This window comes from Mercenaria mercenaria, chromosome 1, assembly GCF_021730395.1.
Source record: "Mercenaria mercenaria strain notata chromosome 1, MADL_Memer_1, whole genome shotgun sequence".
NCBI classification, from domain to species: Eukaryota; Metazoa; Mollusca; class Bivalvia; order Venerida; family Veneridae; genus Mercenaria; species Mercenaria mercenaria.
In genome coordinates, this window is record NC_069361.1 from 118,997,126 (window position 1) to 119,020,444 (window position 23,319).

A 23,319-nucleotide genomic window follows, 5' to 3' on the forward strand; every position below is an offset into this window, starting at 1 on the left:
TTACCCTTACTCAGTAAGTGGACGTGTGGATTTGGTTAAGTGGCGGCAAGATCAACTTATCTCCAGTGTGAGACTGCAGTCTCTAAAACTGATGGTAGATATGGCTGTGCAGCCTTTATTTGACCACAACATCCTTTGTACTTGGGTTGAAACACGAGTCCCTTCCAGATGGGTATTGGTATTTAAGGACCTGTTGCGGGACCTGTCTGGTTTAAGCAATAGAGATTCTTGGGCTGGAGGCCTAGGAAAGGGACTTCGGGTCTTGGATCATTTACTTGAGACCCTCGTTTAGATATGTGTCAGCAAAGGCAAAGCCCAGTCCAGCAATAGACGCAGAAACTGTGTCCATCTGTTTGAAGTCTTCCCAGCTTCCTGGGTATCCCAGGTTTATCATTGTGAAAGATGCAGAAGCTATGTCCATCCGTCCGCCAAACTTTCAAGAAAACCCAAGTTTCTCAGATTTGTATGTTTTGCTAGGTATCTTGACTGTGTTTTAGAAATATAGGTCAGAATGAGTATCCCATAGTACACATTAGTATGGTATTTTTTTCCAGGCATCCCGGAAGTTTATGAACTTGGGTCAGGGTATCCCATGACCTTAAGTTTTGTTATTATAAGACATGTGTGGAATAACTGCTTCAGTATAGTAATTAACCATCCATTGGGGAATCTCGCCTGTTTTAAGAAGGAAGTACTTGTGGTCTGCTTCGCATTAGATGTATAATTGTTATTGGCAAAACCTCCATGTTAATTATCCTGCAGGGTGTCCCTGTTATGTCTGATTCTGCAAGGAATCCATTTGTAGCCTCCAAAGCCCTTATGACCCACTTTATAGAACAGGGATGGGGAGTGTAGTGAGAATGCTGTTAATGGTAACCAAGGTCACTGTCAGAGGACACAGGAGAAACAGCAAATCAGCGAGGAGGATCGACATCACATGGCTAGGAGGATCATTCGTTTACGAGGAGTATCTCCTCTCGACCAGACTCTATTGAATGCAGTTGTATTTATCATCAACATGATCAACAACCGAAATCTAAGGTCATCTGCCTTTTAGCGTTAGAAACCTCTTCAACCCTAATAAGAGTGTCGACCCTGGTATAGTGAATACCATTTTCATTTCAAGCTCAATGTCACACTTAGTCGTCAGAGGTCATACCTTAGGACTAATGTTGCTTCGCATTGCGGAGTCTATGTTATTTAATTATACTAATGATAATTATGATATCCAGTCATACTGGTACATTCAAAGAGCTATATATTCTTAATATACATTTAAATAATATTTCTAATGAATTATAAAATCTATATACATTTATTTGATAATGTTTTTCATGTCTGGTGATGTTTATTTATAGTCGTATGTATAATTTTTTTTAAATCCTAGCCATATAGGTAATACCAAAATTTTAAATATTTTTTCTTTAACACATATTTCGGAAAGGTAACGTATCATATGTGACGTATTGAATAAGTTAATTCTAGGGACAGTTTTATTATATATAAATTTAATTACTGAACTGTGTATTGGCCATTATCAGTATTTTACAACTTAAAAAATCATCATTGTTGATATATATATGATATATGTTGATATGTTCTAGTAATTTCAAAAAAAGTAACGTAAGTTACGGATAATACATAACATCTGTTCACCTAAAATGATATGAACATATGATAATTCCAATTTTAAATACATAAACATATCTAAGCGTCTTGTTTATTACGAGTAATTGTACAACAGGCATGTTTATAATATCAAATTAACATAAATGGTGAATTAAATGAAAATTTGCATGGTAACGTATTTTAAATCTCCGTAACTCGTTAAAGCCCCAACGGAAACTTGCAAACTTTTGTCTGTGAATGCCAACTACCATAAGGTTTAAGAAAATCATAGTGTTGAAAATTCCCTCTTGGGGGGGGGGGGGGGGGGGAGCAGGGTCAATTGTCAGCTCAATGTCTAATGGGTATATATTAACAGTTCTTGGACAATACTATGCTTACGGTAACAATAACGATGCAAACATAATGAAACATGTGTTTGGTGTCAATGACGAGAATATCTCATCATGGTTACGAGATGATGACATAATCATCGTTGATCGCGGCTTTAGAGACGCTATAAAATTCTTGGAAGATCTAGGTTTGACTGTGCACATGCCACCATATTTATGCAAAGGACAGAAACAACTTACCATACAAGAAGCTAATCTTTCAAGACTTATCACAAAAGTCAGGTGGGTGGTGGAAAGCTCGAATGGGAGAATAAAGCACTGGAAATTGCTGAATGATGTCATGCAAAATAGCTTGGTCCCATATATTGGTGATTTTACCAGAATTGTCTGCCCAATTATCAATAAGTTTAGGCCTCCTTTAATAACCGATGATGAGCAGTCACATAGAATTGCTGCTGAAATGAAAGCAAAATCTGCGCTAGGCAATCAATTGCATGTTTACCTTGAGGAAAATGAATTTGTTTCTAAAAGAGTAGTGTATTGATCGGCATTAAAGAATGATCTGGCTGAGTTACCTCGCCGAGGGATCTACTTTCCAGATTTTAGTACCTTAAACGAACTGCGAGAAATGACATTTGGTGTATATCAACTGAACTAAAACAAGCACATAATCATACGTATGAACATTACAATGAGAACGGTGAATGTTTGAAAACAAATAATCCAAAAATAATTAAGGTATCAATTCAGTCAAGACACACAGGAACACTGAGTACCCTGATCATTTGAATCGCAAAAGGAGGAAAAAAAGGTGGTAATGAAAGCAAGCAGGCAAAGTGGCGGATGTTGTGCTCATGTAGCTAGCATCTTATAGCATATCAGCATCGAACGGTCCGAGAAGAAAGTTAAAGTTAGCATGAATGAGAAAAGCAAGTTAAAGGACGCTGGAAGTGTAAAGATGAAAGAAGAATAAAAACATGGTATAATACGATACTAAAGATGTTTGTACTTACGAAATTACATAGGCAAAGTGGTAGATTGCAGATTTAGTACATGTTAGAATCATAAGAGTGTGATTAGCTGAAAATGTTAGATTAGAATTAACACATGAAGTAACACGTTTACTTATGTATTTGACTTATCATACGTTTTCTTTGTGGTAAATAATGTAACAGTTGTGCATTTTATCTTAAATTTACTGATTTTTGTCGAAACCGCTTACAGTGAGCTCATTATAGTCGCCACTTTTTGCCGAACCATAACTTTGACATGCATGGACCAATCTTGTTTGTACTTGACACGAATATTATCCTCAATGAGAAGGCGTGTTATGCTCAAACCACAGATTCCCATCTCAAAGGTTATGGTCACAGTTGCTGGTCAAATGTCAAATTGAAGTTTTTCCGGAGTATTTCTTCTTCCTACATGGTGGGATTTGATGTAACTGGGCATGAATGTTCACCATTATTAGACAAACGTGTCATGCCTAAGAACAAGGTCCCTACGTCTAAGGTCAAAGTCACACTTGACAGCTGGCGGGCTCGACATTCCGCTCGTGGGCATACTTCTTCCATGCAGTGAACGAACAAGCATTTGGTGCTTTTGCTCAAAATAAAAGTTTATATTAAAAAATAGCTAAGTTAGCCATACACTGACCTTATCTTTTCGCAAATATTCATAAAACTTTGTAATAAAGAAAACAATAAGAAGTGCATAGATCGAGGATTCGTACTTACAATCACATTTGTTTAATATCGTGATTTATAGATATCATTAGAGTTTGTTTGAAACAAAAGATACTGTTCCGAACATTGTGTGCAAAAATATACCACTATCCAATGTTTTGTTTGTCCGTCGACGTTCGAAAAATGAAATTCTAACATTCTGAAACAATGTAAGTGATATGAATGTATTATGAATTATTGAATTAGTGTAAGAGCTGTGGCTCTATAATTTACTCATATCGACACTTTGTACAGTGTGAATTTCTTTGTTGTTTATATTCGATTTGAACGATGTAAAAGGTTGATATTATAATATATATTATTGTGTTTCGTTAAGAACACCGCGTTTTGTTTTACAAAAAAAAAAACCACTGTAGTCTACTCGAAACAATAATGAAAAATGTCTAAACAACGATGATAAAAGCGAAAGACTATTTTATGATGGTGAAAACACTAGGCATGGATGATAAAACGCCATACAGTTTCAGGTTTTCGCGATTACGATTTTGAATTTAATCGTTATGGTATCGATTTACTATACAGTGGTTTCGAATTTAACGTCGTACTTTCGACGTACTTTCATACTTTAACCATCACCGTTTCAGGTTTCCTGTATTCATCATATTCACCATTATAGTTTTTTCATCAATGTACTTTTGCTTCCTGTTGCCCTTGTGAAGTGCGACCTCAGCAATTACTGTCCGTAGCATATATGCGGTCAGTTTTGGATACGATATTTATGCTATAATGTGCATAAGAGGGCAGTTTGAACTTGAGCACAGATTGTCCATAGCATATTAAATGAATATCATATGGCAGCGTGTGTGACATTGTTATTATTATTATTACTATTATTATTATTATTATTATACCAGATTTGTATAACGCCCTTTTTCATGATCAATTTCACGTTCAAAGGCGCTTTACATAGTTCAAATGCAGCCACACAGGGCGCATAATTCATCCTCTACTAGTACAGACACAGAGCGATCTGACCAGAGGGACAGAGTGAGACAAAGCCCCCACGACAGAGAGATCAGAAATCAGATACAGGCTTGTCCGGCTAACTTAGGCTAGCTCGTTGCGAATAGACAGCCTGGTTCTTTAACGTGCCCAGTGTATAGCACTGATACACGGAAGGATTGCCTGGGTTCCTGACCAGTACACCTCTAGTTGGGTGGGAAACACTGAAAAGCGTTTCTGAAAATTCCCGAGTAGCTGCCGGGGATCGAACCCACGACCTCAGGATTGGAAGGCCAGTGTGCAAACCACTGAGCTATCCATCCACAACATTGATATTGTCAACCAGGGGGCAGAGTCATTCGTGGCGAAAGCCGAGTGGTGACATTCTGTTTCGAGGGTTGACGACATTAATGTCACACACGCTGCCATATAATATTTATTTTATGAAACCGAAAACACAATTGAGTACATAAAAAGTTATTACAACTTTTATTCGTTTTTCTTTTTTCATGGAATAGTGACGTCACTATTATATGTGTACAATGGAGGCATTTCATGATTTAGCAAAAAGAAATGTAGCTTTACGACAACCAAAATGTCAGAGTGGTCAAAAAACAAGACAGACACTTTCTCTTGGTCACTTGTCAAAATGGTTGTAAAGGTTTTTGATAGTCTAAATAGCTCTTTCTATGTTAATAGGATCTTATCATTGTAGACAAGAATGAGGTATAATATGTCATCCGAAACATTTAAATGACAAACTTAATTCAACAGTTAAATATTCAGGTTTTCATGATTTTTATGATTATAATACTTGTTAACAAAGAATTTTGTCTTTTCAATGGGACACCGGTTTCTCACCGTTTCGTTTGTATGTCGTTGAATTTATTCATTTAATTTTGGTATGTGACGGTTTGTAAATATGATCAAAACCTCTTGTGTACAGTTTTCATAAGCAAAGGTTAAGTATATATAACGCGTAATAGAAGATATATATGCACAATATTAATTACGGTTTCGTATTTGTACAGGCTCAAATGCCATTTTGTTTGTATTCACAAATATTATCATTTAGTTCTTGATATTTTGATTGCTATATATAATGTATTTATAGGTTGTTGTTATTCACACACCTGTTCCAGGAGAAAAAAAACGTGTGTGCTATTTTATATAAATTGTGTATTAAGAGACGTAATATAATTCTTAATTAGTATAATAAAACGATCTTTAAGATCGAAGAGCATTGTAAACTTTTTGTTTATCAATCCAAAGATGATATGTAAAAATGGCTTTAATAAAATATTTTGAAATGTAATTAATACAGAGAACTGCACTCGTATTTCGATGACGAGATTAAAACCGGGACTTCCAAAAGGTCGACAGGTTGATTCGTGTCTTTATTTACAGGTTGTATCAAAAACTGTTATGAAATCAACATTACGTCATCTGGTTAACTATTTGTTCTACTTAGTTCAAAGAGATGTCGTTCATCTGGTTTAATGTCAGTTATGTCAATAAGTATTACGTATATACTATAAGAACCAATGGCACACACTGTTAGAGCACATGCAGTACTTCTATGGAATTACTGTCTATCTACAAAAGCAGGTGTCTTGAATTCGATCCTCGTTCACCCAATTAAAGAACTAACATGCGAATACATGTCCTTGTGTTGGTGTTTTGCACCTTGTAAGTAAAGAATTGGGTAGGTTTTTGTTTAAGAGTGTACACTCCTCAAAATAGTAAGCATTGAAAGTCCGATGGAAGAGTCGCCCATATGAGTCAAAACACACACAGACCCACCTGAATTGTCGGACAACAAAACTAAAGGTAATGTTTTCGAGCCTCCTACCGCCCTACTATACAATTAATAACATTGACATAAGTGTCCCATGTAAAGGTGCATTGCACCAACCAGATAAAAACAACTGAGGTTTTGTATTACTATTGGAATGCCTTGTTCATCTAGTACTTTCCTCCCATAGGCTTTCACGTGCATATAGATTATTATTAAGCTAACAAACAAACAAACATCACTATGTTTGACATGCATCGGACAAGCCTCAATGCCTGATTTAAATAGAATAAATAAATAAATAAATAGTTCTCGCTGAACCAGCTTATCTGCCTAACTGTGCCCTTTCAGCGCAAAAATTTTGTCATATGGACGAGCGTCCGTCTCCAGTGCGGAAGTCGCGGATTCGATCCCCGGTCGCCTACCAATGTCAAATTGTTAAAGTTTCATCAAAAGATTGATGTTTAAAGGTTTATGATTTAAAACATGTTAAAGTAACTATTTTGGTGACGGGCAGCACACTAGCCTTTTCTACAAAGCTAAGCTTGTCTTAAATTGTGATAGTCTTTAGTGTCTACAGTCAAATACGTTATATTAATGCATCCGAAACTAATGACAATAAGAACCCGTTTTGATACAACTTCATATCCTAACCGCAAATTATGCCCCGAACCGATAACAGGAAATAAAAATAGTCATTTTATTTGTTATATAAACCCAAAGTAGATATACTAAATAGAAAAGAAGAAGAAATATATTTCATATATGTTGAAAGCGTTTTATTTGACCATGTAAGTTGATATTTGCCCATAATTTCAAAAGATATGGTATCTTTGCTTGGTTGCTATGGTAACATATATGAAAAAATAATGATAGGAAATATAAAAAATACGTATTACATGTATTGATGTTCGGAAACACATACAACAACAAGTGAGTTAAAAAAAAAAAAAAAAAAAATCACGAAGCATTTAAGAATGCGTTCTGCCATTTTATCAAAATAGAGTTATCTCCGTTCAGTTTTAAAACTTTGTTCTTCCTAAAACGGTAAATAAAATGTCTGTTAGGAAATTAAGACATCCTATGTTGAAACTGTATGCCTGTCAAGTTTTTGAGTAATGTAAACTTGATTTTATCACGGATTAATTTCCTATACCCCCATATTTTAACGCTAAAATATCTCTTATTGCATGTTGTAATTATCAAAATATTTTTAGTCACAATGATGTTATGATTTCTTCAAAGTATTGATGTTTACCTATGATTTAATGCTATTTAACATGCATGTTTTGTGGGGGCCATTTTTAGCTCTTATCATGTCTCGTCCTTTGTCTGTAAAATGATATCTCACTTTTACTATATATTCTTGGTGTTATTTTCAATGTACTTGCATTATGGACATATTGTTTGTGATTTGAGTGCCCTTTCCGTGGACAGCTCTAAATTTGGCTAGATTCTGAACCTTGTTTTGATTACATTTTAGCTCGACTTTTCGAAGAAAAAAAGTCGAGCTATTGTCGTAACTTGATCGTCTGCGTCTGCGTGGGTTGTTTTCATGAGAGTCATTTTCTCATCAGCTATAAAAGGTTTTCATTTGAAACTCGCGAAAGTATTCACTATCACAAGGGGAATCCATAGTGACAAGGAGGATAACTCTGTGACCTGTATATCCAGAGTTATCTGCCCTTGTTTCGACTTAGTACATAGAAAAAATGGCCAATTTTTCACTAAAATTTAATTTTATCAAACACCATCGAAGCATTTAACTTGAAACTCAAAACACTTGTACAGAGGATGACCTAGTTCTATAGAAAAGAGCAGACACTCTATCGAGCATTTTATAAGAGTTAATCACCTGTTTAGACTTAGAATTTTGCTATAAAATGCACTTTCTAAAAAAACTATTAAGGTATTCATTTGAAACCCAGAATAGTCATTCACTTTCATAGAGGGAGTCCATAATAACAAGGCAGGTTATTCTGTGTCCTCCATATTTAGAGTTATCTGCCCTTGTTTATACTTAATACTCAGAAGTAAGGGTCAAATTTTTACTGAAATTATTTTTTTATATACTATCAAAGACTTTTACTCTTGTGACATGCACTTATTCTGTGTCAAGCACCTGATATACTACCCAGCACGGAGAAAAATCGAACACGCGGTTTTATGAACCGTGTCGTCCGTGTATGCGTGCGTCAACATTTGCTTGATAACACTCAAGAGGTCACAGTTATGTTCGAATCTTCATCAAACTTGGTCACAATGTTTATCTTGGTGATATCTTGGTCATGTAGTGTCAAAAACTAGCTCACAATATCAAATCATAAAAAAAAATATTACCAGGCTAGAGGTCAAATTTTTAGATGAATCTTTATCAAACTTGGTCACAATGTTTTCCTCGGTGTTATCTAGGTCTAGAATGAAACTGGGTCATGTTTGGTCAAAAACAAGGTCACAAGGTTAAATCATACAAAAACCTTGTAACCACTGTAGAGGTCACATTTTGGTCTGGATCTTCATCAAACTTGGTCACAACGTTTATCTTGATAATATATAGGTCAAGATCGATACTGGGTCATGAAAAACTAGGTCAAAAAGACGAATCATAGAAAAACTTTGTTACCACTCCAAAAGTCACAATTTTATTTCAATTTTCGTGAAACATGGTCACAATGTTTATTTTCTTCTGCAGAACAACTTGGCACAAACAAAATATTTTCTTGCTCTAAAAAAAGGGTTACTTGATTTAAACTGTTAGAATCTTGACCAACAGGTGAGCGATTTAGGACCTTATGGTACTCTTGTAACAACACAGCTATGGTGCACAAATGGGCCTTTCTGAATTGAAGCTGCTGTGTGTCCATGAGTCTATCTTGTTTGTTTAAACAGTCACTGGCTGGTACTCAATTAAATATCTGTGAAAATCAAGAGACACTCCGCTTTTCTGTACTGCAAATGGTGTTTAAATGGTTTCTTTTATTTTAAGCAAAGAGAAGATCATGCAGTATCTGGAAGAGAACAAACCAGAGTCATTGAGCAAGTTGCCTCTACATGATCAGTATTTGAAGAAAGGAAAACTATTGGAGAAAGAACTTGTTGAATTTTGAAAAAAGAAATGCCATCACAAAGACATAAGTTGAGCTTTTGGCCTGTTCTGTGTTATGGTTTTCTTTTGACTGTGTTTATGTTCTGTAAACATACTTCAGCTATACCCATGTTACTCGACAAATGTTTATCAGCATAATTATGAACCTATGCACCTAAGCTTAGCTTAAGATTTTAAATATCAAGCAGGTTATTGATGAATGTGGATTGTGACTTTGTGTTTTACAAACTTATGATGAATTTGTGAAAAACATAGAACAACCTTTGTCGTAAAAGCGCAATTTCAATACGTATCATATGGTCTCTAGGATAGTCTTGTGCTATGGAAGTAAAATAATGAAACCGCGAAACCAGAACGAACGCTGAAAATTTTGTTATCATCAAGGTCGCTGCCTCACATAACCGTCACGTTTCCCTGCCAATACCAACCTGCCCAGAGTATCTGGAGGTGTGCTCTCCATCTAACTTCTGTACAAATTAAATATGAATGAATGAAACAAACATTATATTTCACAGGAACAAGTGTATACAAAATAATTCAATAAGTACATAAGTAGAGAACGGTTTTCGCCAGCAGTGACCCGGTTTCCAACAATACCTAAATATAGTACTGAGATAAATATTTTGACCAGGGTTGATGAAGATCGGAGTAAAATTATGACTTCAAGAATATTCACAAAAGGTTTTCTATGATTCAGTCTAGTAACCAAGTGTTTAGTTTCATGTGTCCCAGTTTCGAACTTGACCTACATATCATTAATGTAAATATCATAACCAAATTTGATAAAGATCGTATTGTACAGATAAGGGAGCACGGGAAAATTGCACACTGGGTAGTATGTAATGGTAGGTAAATTATCAAATGATTTTTCTGTCAGAAATATGTTTTATAGGTAATTTAAACATCATTTGTTTGAAAATAAACCATTAAACTTTGACGATGCCCACAGTGACCTATTACATGCTTAAAAATTATCCCAACTCGACTGAATCTCAATCGAGACGGTGTTACACTTGAAAATCTTCATTTCTCCACAAATCCTCGTAAGACTTATATGATTGAGTTCTTTATTGAATGTCTTCAAGTGGGCTCAGACGATGAAGAATTGAATACAAACAAACAGAACAAACATAAATTATGATTTCACTTACTAACAATTTTATAATGTTTCAAATAAAGATGCAATGAGGGAAAGACAACATGCAACGTCGAAGATTCGCACGGCATTGGAATGGCTTATTTTAAAGTGGATAGGTCGTTATCTTTCTGGTAGATGGTAAAATTTTCAAACATGCAAAAACAATAAGAAACTGTTTGATGTCATCATTTTAGAGGAAAAGTTCAGGAAAACATGTGTTGGAAAATGCCGTGTTAAAAAGTAACACGGTATATGCAGTAAGAGTGGTTTGTTTACAACAATAAAAGGCTTAGGCTTGCGTGTATATATATATATATATATATATATATATATATATATATATATATATATATATATATATATATATATATATATATATATTTTTTTTTTTAACAAGGCATTTTCAAATACATGTTCTTTTGAACGTTTACCCTAAAATGATGCATTCTAACGTTTTGCCCAGGTCCTGGTCAAATCTAAACTTTTAACATCTAGCAGAAAAGATGTACACATATAGGCTTTAAAGCAAATGCCATGGTCACTATAGTTTAAATGCGTTCACGCAAAAACATTAAGTCTAGCGATGCCAATTGTTAAAGAATATGTGTGCTCGTTGAAAATTGACCTGACCTAGGCTCTATCAGTAATGACTTTTGGGGTTATTTTGGTGGTGTTTAATAAAATATTGGTAAGTAGATATGTTCGAAATAGAATAAAAAATATAAGAATCTATTGGCATATTTAAGGGCTTTAAATATCAAAGTGATTGTTTTCTGGCCTATTTCGACTTATTCAATAAAAATATATTTTCTCCGTGACAATTTGATAAAACACATTATGTCTGAAATAGTTCGTCCTCCACCTCTGGTAATTCATTTGGGGAAGTTAGCAGTTTCTTGCGGAGAACAGGTTTGTAGTGATACAGAATCCGGGGACATTGGTTAGGTTAACTGCCAGCCATTACATGACTGAAATACTGTTGGAAAACGGTGTTAAACCCAAAACAAACAAACTAACAGACAATAAAACTATACGCCTCGCCGGATTTGTTTTTGTTCAATTGTCTTACTAAAAGCCACTGTGACTACAAGATATGCTCACCTATCGGACTTTGTATTGTGATCCTGAACACCCTTTAATAAGTTGTTCATTTGTTCATAAGCACATCGTCGCCTGATTCTTATAGTGCTCTATCTCCATTTTTTGAAAAAAAAATGAGATTTTTACATAATTTGTCTCGCCGAGCCCTATTTTTCTGTAGCAATAAAACGTAATTTGTGACGTCATAAAGGAAGATCCTGCGTAATACTTTGCTCCTTTCCCTCCGTTCAAATGTTACAGTAACGATTGAAATACTCTATCTCCAGGACTTAGAGCACTGTAATGTTTAACATTATTCTTGTCCAGTCAAACACATAAACTAACATCACGTGATCATCTTTAGACTTTGTAAAGGAGTACTCTATCTCCAAGTAACTTAATTGAGAATTGATCTAACTCTATTTTAACCATTAGAAAGCGCAGTTACATGCATGTTATCACAACAAAATTTGGAGAAGATAATGCGTAGAAATATACTTAGAATTTCTATCTACACAACCTGCAAAGATGAGATTGCTTTTCATAGCTTACAAGGACTACTTTATCATTTTATGTTTCTTACAAACACATAGATTTTGTCAAAGCTATAGACATGAAAATACATGCAAGATTTGCAACAATCCTGTAGTATTTCGGATAGAAATTATTTTCGTCATTCTGAAGTTGTATCTTAAGAAATACCACCACTAAATATATATAATTACGATATGTGCAGACATGTTTCTGAGAAGCAAGTTTGCAATAGTGGATTATTGTTAGTGTCCCCAACTGACAAAATATGGTAAATGGATCTAATAAGTATGCCCTATTGCACCCTGGAAGGATCAAAATGCTTCCATTTGAATAAAGTTAGGAGAGAACCTTTTAATGATCCCACAGGCCAAGTTTGATGAAATTCCATTAAGCGGTTCATGAGAAGAAGATATTTCTATTTGTAGACAAAGTGGCCCCTAAAAAGGGACCAAGTGCCCCCAAACGAAATGTCAGAAAAAACCTTATACTGATTTCTTGACCAAATCTGATGAAGATCTATGAAGTGGTTGATGAGAAGAAGTTTTTTTTAGGTAGGCCTATATCTATTTTAAACTAGAGATGCTTTTGAGAAAAGCGCATGTTCCCCACAACTACCTTGTTTGTCTAGATGGGCTAGACGAGTGGATCCAATCATGGCCTAGACGATTGGATCCAATCAGTAATTCAATGGCCATAACTCAAAAGTGCCTTAACCAATTTGGCTAGTTATCGAACTTGGCCGAGGACTTTTGGTCAAACACATTTTGTTTAAGTTTGGTGAAGATCGGATGAGAAATGTTCGACCTAAAGTGCAGACAAGCTTTGTGAGAGACAGACAGACTGAAAGACACACAGACAGACACACAGACAGGAGTAAATCAATATGTCTCCCACACCACTGTGTGGTGGGAGACATAACTCTAGTAGCCCCTGAAAGGGACCAAGTACCCCCAACTGAATAATGTTAGCGAATGATATTATAATGATGCTACAAATCAAGTTTGATGAAGATCCATCAAGTGATTCATGATAAGGAATCATTTAAAGGCATTTATAATTTTATTGGCTCTGGTAACCCCTAAAAAGGACCATTCGTCCCCATTTGAACAAATTGAGAGATGACCTTTTAACTCATTAATACCTGCAGCCATATCGCTGCTTAATTATTGGTATCAATTTTCCGATACATTCCTGAGCCACTTATCAATTTATCTGCTTTGTAAGCCTGTGGATTTTCACTGATAATCAATAATCGATAAGATCTAGGCATCCTTTGATCTATAAAAGGGAACAAACATCTTTTAATTTTTAACAGATCAATAAAACTGAAATTTTCACATCTGATACTACAATTTATGATCTATTCAATAATTTAAAATTTATTATTATTTTAATTGGCAAAACTGTCTCAAAGACCTACTGAAGTAACATGAATATGGAAAACTGCAATATTCAAGAAAGATTTGACATAGAAAAAACAGCCATTATTTGATTATTTTATATTTATTCAAATATCATTTATTGCTAAACTTTAAAGCAAATGACATTATGAAAAAACAGAATTATGGTTTATCTTATAAAATTAAAAATACTGAATCAAAAAGAAAGATTCTGCAGAATAATAGAATGAGAAGATGAAACAGGCAATACCAAGAAATAACTTTCTAGTTTCGATATTTAGTGATGAGTATATTGAAAATACTTGCTTAAATAAAAAATATTTTGATTGTCTGATCGCTTCCAGGTTTTGTAAATCTTTAATGTAAAATATTTCATTGGTTGACTTTGACAGCAGTCTAATTGGTAGTACTCTTACAAACGTAAAATCACGTCACGCGGCATAAAGTACAATCAGGCAGATAGCGCATTATTATGATCCTCGGCAAACACGTCTGTTATCTTTTGACGGATAAATACGACATGCGGTACTCGATAAGATGAACACATAAATGCGATCTGCGTCCTTAATGAGTTAATGGTTCTTTAATCATGTTTGAGTTTTATTCCATGTGCCCGCATATGTATAAAACTGGGAGTGGACCTTATAATAATTATAAGAGGATCACTAGGGGCATTGAATTCTTCATATCTGAAAGCTATCCAGCTGGCTTATGGAAGGTCGACGGCTCTACCCAGGTGCCTGCTCGTGATGAAATAATACACGAAGGGACACCTGGGGACATCCTCCATCAACAAAGTTGGAAAAGTCACCATATGACCTAAAATAGACTTTAAACCCAACAAAAAATATAATAACAATGCTTCAAGACCAAGTTTGATAAAGATCCATTGAGCGTTTCCTGAGAAGTCTTTTAAAGGAATTTCTATTTTAGCTCTAGTGGCCCCTGAAAAAGGCCCACGTGCTTACATTTGAACAAATTTAGGAGAGGACCTTATGATGATGCTACGAAGATCAGTTTAGCGTTTCATGAGAAGAGTTCTTTTTAAAGTGTTTCTAATTTTAGTCCTTAAAACGGGCCAAGTACCCCCATGTGACCAAAAGTAGGTGAGGATCTTATAATGATGCTAGAGACTATATTTGATGAAGATCCATCAATGGGTTCATGAGAAGAAGTTCTGTAAATGTTTTTCTATTTCTTTTAACTCTGGCAGCCCCCAAAAAGGACCAAGGTTACCATTTGAACAAACTTAAAGGTTTATGCTAGAAAGCTACTGACCAAGTTTGGTATAATTGTGACCTGTAGTATCAGAGGAGAAGTTTAAGACAAATGTTGACACAGGACGATAGACGCCGGACCATCCACTTATACTAAAAGCTCACAAAGTTCAGGTGAGCTAAATAGACATGAATATAACATTGGTTGTGTTTTTGTTAAAAGTATGGATATAACTGAGAAAGTTGGATGCAGTGAACAGTTGCATGCAGAAAATTGATAGTAATATAAAAACGGTTGTTTTTGTGAAAGAGAATATTTATAACTGAGAATATTAAATTGCAAAGTCAATGTTATTAGGTATTGTTATAATGCTTAGTACTATGTTAAATTTAAACTTACTTACTTAGCATAACGAGAAATATAATAGCTGACTAAAAAGACATTGTTGACAATAATTACTGCTGTTAATGAGTAATTAACGTTCAAAATATTTTGTTGTTGGGCAGCATGGTCAAGAATTTGGCAAATAAATCCAGTGTTCGAAACCTCGCTTTGTGTGTAGAATTATTTCATGTAAAGAAGCCATGACATGTGGAAAGTCAGGTGTGCACACGTGCCAAAAATAATGCCCATAGGGTCTTTCTCCACCATCAAATGCTTGAAAGTTGCAATAAATAATGGCCTATACTTGTGTCAGTTTGACGATAACCCAAGTAAAAACTAAACCAATCCTTCTGGAAATTCAAAATGAGAACAGTGACTGTCAATACTGTTTAAAAGGTCATACGAAATTCATTGCCCTGATTTCAATATGATAAATATTATTTTACACTATGTCAAATTTTGTAATTTCACAGTTCTCCATCTCCTGGTAGAGCTATGCACCTTTGACATTTTTTGTTACTTTTGTCAAATTTGCTCTATCTCCAAAGAGAAAAATGTATAATTGCAGAAAATTTAAAAAGAATAGTATTAAAAACATTTATAGTCAGAATAAACTAAACGCAAGGAACAAGTAGGTATATTTATTCTCGTTTTCGCCCAGAAATAAAGAAACTAGACACGAGTTAAACTTTGGAAGCGATTTTCTCCACGTTCAAAAAATGGTAAATAGAGCATCGTTCCACTCAGGCGACGACATTATATATTATTATTATACATGTATTCAAAGCGACACCAATTCATGAAGAAGACTATCCGTCGACATGGGATGTGTTTGAGAAAGATAAAAGTAATAAAACCTAGTAAGAGAAATAAGTTGTCTGTAGTTTCGCAAGCCAGAAAGAAGAAGCGTAGATAATTTGTGGGGGTGCCTTGTTACTTTAACATTTAACGTTGCATCTACGTTTTGAAGATTCACTGAAATTGTTAAATGTTTTTGTTTTATTCACGCAATCCATTCAACTGGTTATGTTACCAAAGCAAGCATGGACAACTCTGCCTGTAATTTGTAAACGTAATATAATATAATACAGAATTTTATTCAGTGTTACTGTTATAGTTGAATTTATTTCCAAGTAATGTTACCAGACGTTCATTGTAAGGTCTGTAGAAGTCGTCCAATATTAGTTTTGTTTCTTGAAGTATATCACCAGCGTGTGGAGCAATCTCCTTTCTTCTGTTTGCTATGCTAGTTCTGTTCATATATAACTGGGTCAAATCATTTCTGGTTGAATAATTTCGATCTGTTAAATAGAAATTGTAAAATCTTCCTAAAATGATATCATATGATATATTTAAATGCAACCTTTCATTATCTTTTAACTTAATGTATGTGATGAATACGTTGACGATGTCATCATTTACCATTACATTTGACAGAGGTATGTGCAGACAATCAAGGATTTTTTTTCAAAACAGTCACAATCGAAAATTGATATTTGTAAATTTTTTTTTTTAGATCATGTTGTGGGGTAAGGTCGAGTAAAACCCCCAAATATATAGTTCGTTTCCAGTTCTAAATTATGAGTTTTCTTGCTATGGCTTGATATTTCAGAAAACTTGCTGTACCATTAAAAATATTAATTAAAGAATCCCTATTGATTTTGAATAAATTCCAAAAATTGTTTGAGATATTGAAGGCCATACGGAATATTAAAAAAAAACAAAAACATTTTAGTTAGCGGTAAATGCTAGAGATATCGTTGCCGGTGGAGATTGCTACAAGAAGATTAATAATGGAATTCAACATCATGTCTGTAATTTCTCAGAGAAGATGAATACACATTAGTGAAATTACTGTGCGATTGAAAATGAGTGTCTAGCTCTTATTATGGCTATTCAAGCACTTTAAAGTATACTTAAGTACGGTTATATCCCCTATTGCTGTCTTTAGTGACCAAAAAGGCCTGACACAAAATGAAAGAAAAATCAGAGATTGATGAGATGGGGTGTTTTATTCCAAGAGTCTGTATCAAGCATAACAAGGGAAATCACAACGTGATATCAGAGACCATCTCCTGGACTTTTAAGTGCTATGTAATATGAACAGAAAAATCTGATAATAACAGGTCTGAGTGTTATTTAGTATATGTGTTTTAACTTTAAATTTGATATTTTGAAGCACATATTACGTATTTAATTTATTTTATGTGGTTAAATTATTTTTAAAAAAAGTTTTATTGCATAAAACGTTGTTTCTTTTGTTGTTTTTTACGTTCGGAGGTGTTATTTACATGTTATGCTTCACATTATTATACATTTTCTATATGGAGGAATCATTTTTTGCTGAACAGCGTGTACTTATTTTGAGAAATCGTGTATGCCAATAAATTATTTATATTCAGTTGTATTCTAGAAGGTTTCATAATAAATGAAGATAAACAGGACAACAACTTTATTTTAAAAACTGGCTTTTTCTGTTTTTTTTTTCTTTCAGAATATTCTTTTTTATACTTTGTTGGAGATACGTGAAACTGCTGATAACTTCCATGAATCTTTAAATAGGATGCTGTGCAAAGACGATAAGAGCGTAAAAAAAAAAACAAAGAAAAATATCAAACAGGGAATGCCACGCACCAAAAGCGCAGCCTCCTCAAAACGAACCCCCAGCACGCAAACGCGTGCACCACACACACCCACACTCAAAGCCCACACACCAGGACAAAACGAACAACACACACACACACACTCAAAGCCAACACATAAGGACAAGACGAACAATAAGCATACACACACGCGCGCACACAAAGTCAACACACAAGGACAAAACGAACAAACAAAGGAACACAGTGGGGCACCGCCTTGGAACGGTCAGTAGCAAAAACACCACTGGGGAGCTTAAACCGGTTTATGGTGCGCACCCAACCTCACTCTTACCCCCACCATGTTCCAAAGACATGGGACAGTGTAAATAAAAGTAATCCCCTCCAGGTGAATCTCTAACACACGTAATGGAAACCAAAAGGCATGGCATGTAAAACACAAAAATGCTCGTGTATAAATATATAAAAAGCAAACCTTAAGAACCAAAAACGTATGTACTCAATGCCTTTTCAGAAGACAGAGCAACAAGAGAAACACCCTTAAGGGCCCGACGAAACAGGCCAGAAGACAAAAGTCAATCTTATTGAAAAGCTTTTCTGTTTTTCTGTTTTAACAAAATATTACCGATTTGGACACTTGACTTTTGGTGGAATTTATTTTAAAGGGAATATTCATATTCTAGGATTTTCTAATTTCAGTTTGGATTCTTTGTGATAGCATTTTGAGTTAATTCTGATCGGATTTAAATTTGATCAGGACATGATTTAAACTCTGCTTGTAACAGGACTTGGCGAATAGTTCACATTTTCAAGGAATTTGTATCATTACTTTCAAAAAAGCTTTATTTTTAGTTGTTTTGTTTGTTACATTTAGTAGTTTGATTGACACTCATTTGTTACCATTAGATGTAACACCTGTTATCGATTTTCATGGTGAGTTAAAAATGTACTGAAACAATAACATCATGATATGTTTTACTGTTATTGGATTGCATCAAATGCTAAGAACACTTTCACTAAAAATCATTCCCCGAAAAATAATTCGATTTTGATTTGTAAAGACTTCCATGTCATATGTCAGCTACTTTTTATATACTATATTTTGTGCATCATACATATTGTATATGGCATTTTGGCGGTATAGAACAAGATGCCTACACAATTTAGTTCGTATTTCTTCTTAAATTATCATGGTCTGACACATCATATCAGTCTATACAAAGCTCGTCACAATCCCATATCAAATGTACTCTCAAAGTACATAAATCATCACAACTATCATGGTACTAAACATATAATATAAATGTCTGCTTAAACCATTTTATACATGTATATTATAAATATAGGACTTAAATCATCCATGTATATAATATTTAAAACAAACTATATGCGTCATGAATAATAATTCATATATCAAAAGCAGTCGTGTATACATACAATTCGAACGGCTTACCTGTAAACTTTCAATTAATCTTAATACAAAATGGTTCCTTTCTATTCAATTACATATATGCAAAAAAATGAAATAATTACGTGTGTCAACATCAATAACCCGCCCTGTTTAATGGAACAGCATTCACAAACACACAACTTACAAGTGCAGCTTTATATGGACTGTCTGTCCATACTGTAAGCTGCAAACACTAAACTCATACAGAGACATGCAGGCATTACATAACAAATGGCATTAGTAGACCGTTGAGCAACACAAGAACAAAAGCAATCGGTATAAGGGCATCCATATCCTGATACATCAAACGCTTTTAACTTAAACCTTCTGCAGCTCCACTTGTTCAACAAACATACCCGAATCACCACAAAGATCGCGAACTTAAAGAAGTGTGGCCATGAACAGCTTACTATAGTAACAAGGAATCCCCAATATTCCAAGGGAAATAATCATGACATACAAGAACAGATATACCAACAGATTTGTCTAAAATATATGATAGTCTAAAATTCAGCTCTACTCCATGCTCCATGCTCCCCCTGTCTGCAGAATAGCGTCTCGCCATTCAACAAAACATAGACCCTAACAAGAAACACTTTCGAAATATCGATACTATAATTATTTATTATGCTTTCCAAAAAATATGTTTCTTCATATGATTTTATCAATAGAAATTTGTGTACACTCATTTGCAATCAGTCAAAGCTGTAAATTCACAATCTGTTTTCAAATAAAGTTTGTTTAAGTTTACTTACATAATTATGTATGCAACGCTTTAAAATTGAAGATCCAATTCTCTCCATCTCTTCTGAACATTGTGGCACAGATCAGTTTAGCATCACATTACACTGTAAGCATGTTTTCACATTTTAAATTGAATAGCCAGTCTTAATTATTATATTTATACTGTTTGCTCATCTTTTAAGTATAGTACTTCAAATTCATTTTTTTGTTACTTCATGATTGCTTCCCATATCTCGTTTGCTGCATCAGGACTTTCTGTCTTTAATATAACTGATTCTAATAGTATATTCACTGTGTACTGTTCTGCTATATATGTAGGTCAAGCAGTCATTTGAAAAAGATGATAGTCTTTATAATGTTTTGGTTGGTTGGTTGGATTTAACGCCGCACCGACACATGATAGGTCATATGGCGACTTTCCAGCTTTAATGGTGGAGGAAGACCCCAGGTGCCCCTCCGTGCATTATTTCATCACGAGCGGGCACCTGGGTAGAACCACCGACCTTCCGTAAGCCAGCTGGATGGCTTCCTCACATGAAGAATTCAACGCCCCGAGTGAGGCTCGAACCCACATCGATGAGGGGCAAGTGATTTGAAGTCAGCGACCTTAACCACTCGGCCACGGAGGCCCCTCTAATGTTTTGGTGTTTACTTTGATATTTCTTGTCTCTCCAATGGTTTTGGAGCAGGCTTTGGCACATGGCTAGCTTTACTAGTCTTATTTTTGTTATCCGTTCCCGTACCTTCTGTTTCCTTCACTTCTGTGTTTCACCTTTGCTTCAACTTCTGTATTTTGATCTTCTCTTCCCACTGTTCCATCAATGCATTCAATAACTGTGTCATGTTTTGTTCCTGTTTCAACTCCACTTCCCCATCGTTTGCTGTGTAGTCAGTGTGACTTATAATGTCTACAAATGTGTCTGCAATTTCATGGTCTTATCTAGTAGCAACTCCTTATAAATCAACTGTCATTACTTTTATAGAATTCGCATTCTTTTATCTGAAATTTGTCAAGTTTTAACTTTTTAATTTCTCCCCCTCCCCCTTTCGCTCCTAAATTTCTCTTTTGGATGTGTGAGCGTCCCCAACTTGGTATGTTAATGTTACATACTCATCATCCAATTCATTTGACTCTTCTAAGATTATATTCTTGTCTATCTTCTATCTTATTATCCTCTCTAGCACCTGCTTACTAATCTTCATTGGTTTAGCTACATGTTCTTCATCTTTGTCTGGTAGTACTCTTGTTCGTGCATCAGGGTTGTTCTATCACTTGACTGGGTTCTCTTTCAAATTCGTCGGATATATTATCCTTTCCTTCAAAGGCTAAGATTTGTACTAACACTTTGTCTCCTATACTGATCTTGGAAGTTTTTGCTTTCTTGTCATAACTGTCCTTCTGTTTTTATCGTTTAATTTTTTTGTTAAAATTACCATATTCCTTCCAAACGTCTTTTCACTTTTCATATATTCTCACTGAGTTTGATTTTACGGTTCGTCTTTCACTGACTCGAAAACTGAATCAACAGTTAGTTTTGGAGTTCTACCAAAGATAATAGGTAAGGGTACGTTTCTCGGAAGCATAGAACACAAAAACACAGCCTCAGAGCCACGCATTTGCAAAGTGGGCCCAAAACAAAAAGAATCTATAATGGAAAGCTATTACAGACGGGTTGCTTCAAAAATCTAACAAGTACATATATATCTATGCTAAATATAGATAGAGAGGGATGAAGTGGTATGTGGTAAAAAGGGAAGGGCGTTAGGGAGGAAGTTGAAGAGGAATGAAAATCATGGATGAATATACAAATGAAATGTTACGTTGCTTATTCACAGTTATACTACAACGTAAACCACAATAGAGCTGGCATTCATAAACCAAAATAAACACACATCCACACCCAACTAATCAACTAACTAAGACAGCAAAAAAAAAACAGACAAGTAAGGTACAAGAACACAGTAGGACACCGCTTTAGACTCACAAGCACACAACGCATATAAGCAGGATAAAATAAATCGTGTACCGCTTTAGGATTCCGACAGACAAAATAAAGGGGAGCTACAATAACTAACACTAAGTCAATGGGTAGGGGATGAAAAGATAAGCGCAAATGCATGGGAAAAGGAGAGGGCGATAGGGGGAGTGAGGAGGAGGATAAAACACTTACAACAAACACAAAAACATACGCAATACAAGACAGACAGAAAACCAGTTGAAAATATGGGCACCGCCTTGAAACGGTCAGAAACCTATATTAAGGAAACAGGGCGTTTAAACGCGTTTAGGGCATGCCAACCTCGCACTTATCTTATTTTCAACAAGTTAGACAATACAATGTAAATAAAATCCCAGAGAAGGCTCAAACATTAGAGCAAAATATCAGATTAATTTAGTAAAACATAAAATTAAGGTAAATTACTCCAATATACCCAACAACTTGTCCGTTATAAGAGCACCAAGAGCCTAACTTTTAAGGGCACGACTAAGAAAGCTGCAAGACCAAAGTCAACTCCTTCCGTCCGTTGTATGTAGGATTAAGGAGAAAAGCATCATGGAGTCTTACACTATATTAGTCATCACACCATCACTTAGGAAAGTGTAGCGATTAACTATAGAGGGGCCAATCACTAAACATGCACTGTGCTTCACAATTTTCGCATCATAATCTATTTTGATAAACTTTTTATCTCATTTTACAATTGTTTTATTAAAATAAGAACTATGTTTTTTTTTTTTCTGAATTTTATAAAATACATCTCCATTCCGGGTGTGTAAGTGCTATTTTTAAAAGCGTTCTTAACAGTTCCGACGATCTGTATTAAAATTTTACAGAAAGCTTTCCGTAGCTTATGATAACGTCAACCCTTATGTAATAATTTCTTGGTGATATGAAAATTTCTGTCATTAAACTCTTTATCTTCGAGCAAGCTCTTGCAAAACTAATAAGTTGTGAAATATATACACCGTATGATGTTGCTGATATTTCTGTCAGGTTTCTTATCTGTATCCAAAGATCCGAGCATATTCAGCTATATACGATTGTGGCTTTCAGAAAGCCCATTTCCGCTTGGGTGATAAGATGTTGCACTTGACTTTTCAATAACGAATAGATTCTTTAATACTACAGATTCCAAGTGTCCGCCCTGATCAGAATGAAAAACTGTTAAAATACCGTAGTGTATGATAAAATGTTCATATAAAAACTTTGATTGTTGTTTTTG

General features: G+C 34.8%; 1 protein-coding gene across 2 annotated transcripts in view; it reads right to left on the reverse strand.

Annotated features, from left to right (window-relative positions):
• Positions 1 to 13,653: 13,653 nt before the first annotated feature.
• LOC123524957 (carbohydrate sulfotransferase 15-like) overlaps positions 13,654 to 23,319 on the reverse strand; it is a 140,244-nt gene continuing 130,578 nt past the window's right edge. For both annotated transcript variants that reach the window (XM_045303608.2, XM_045303601.2), the window contains exon 8: positions 13,654 to 16,601. In XM_045303608.2, coding sequence (XP_045159543.2) covers positions 16,396 to 16,601 — 206 coding nt within the window. In that variant the 3' untranslated portion in view covers positions 13,654 to 16,395. The remainder of the gene's footprint in view (positions 16,602 to 23,319) is intronic.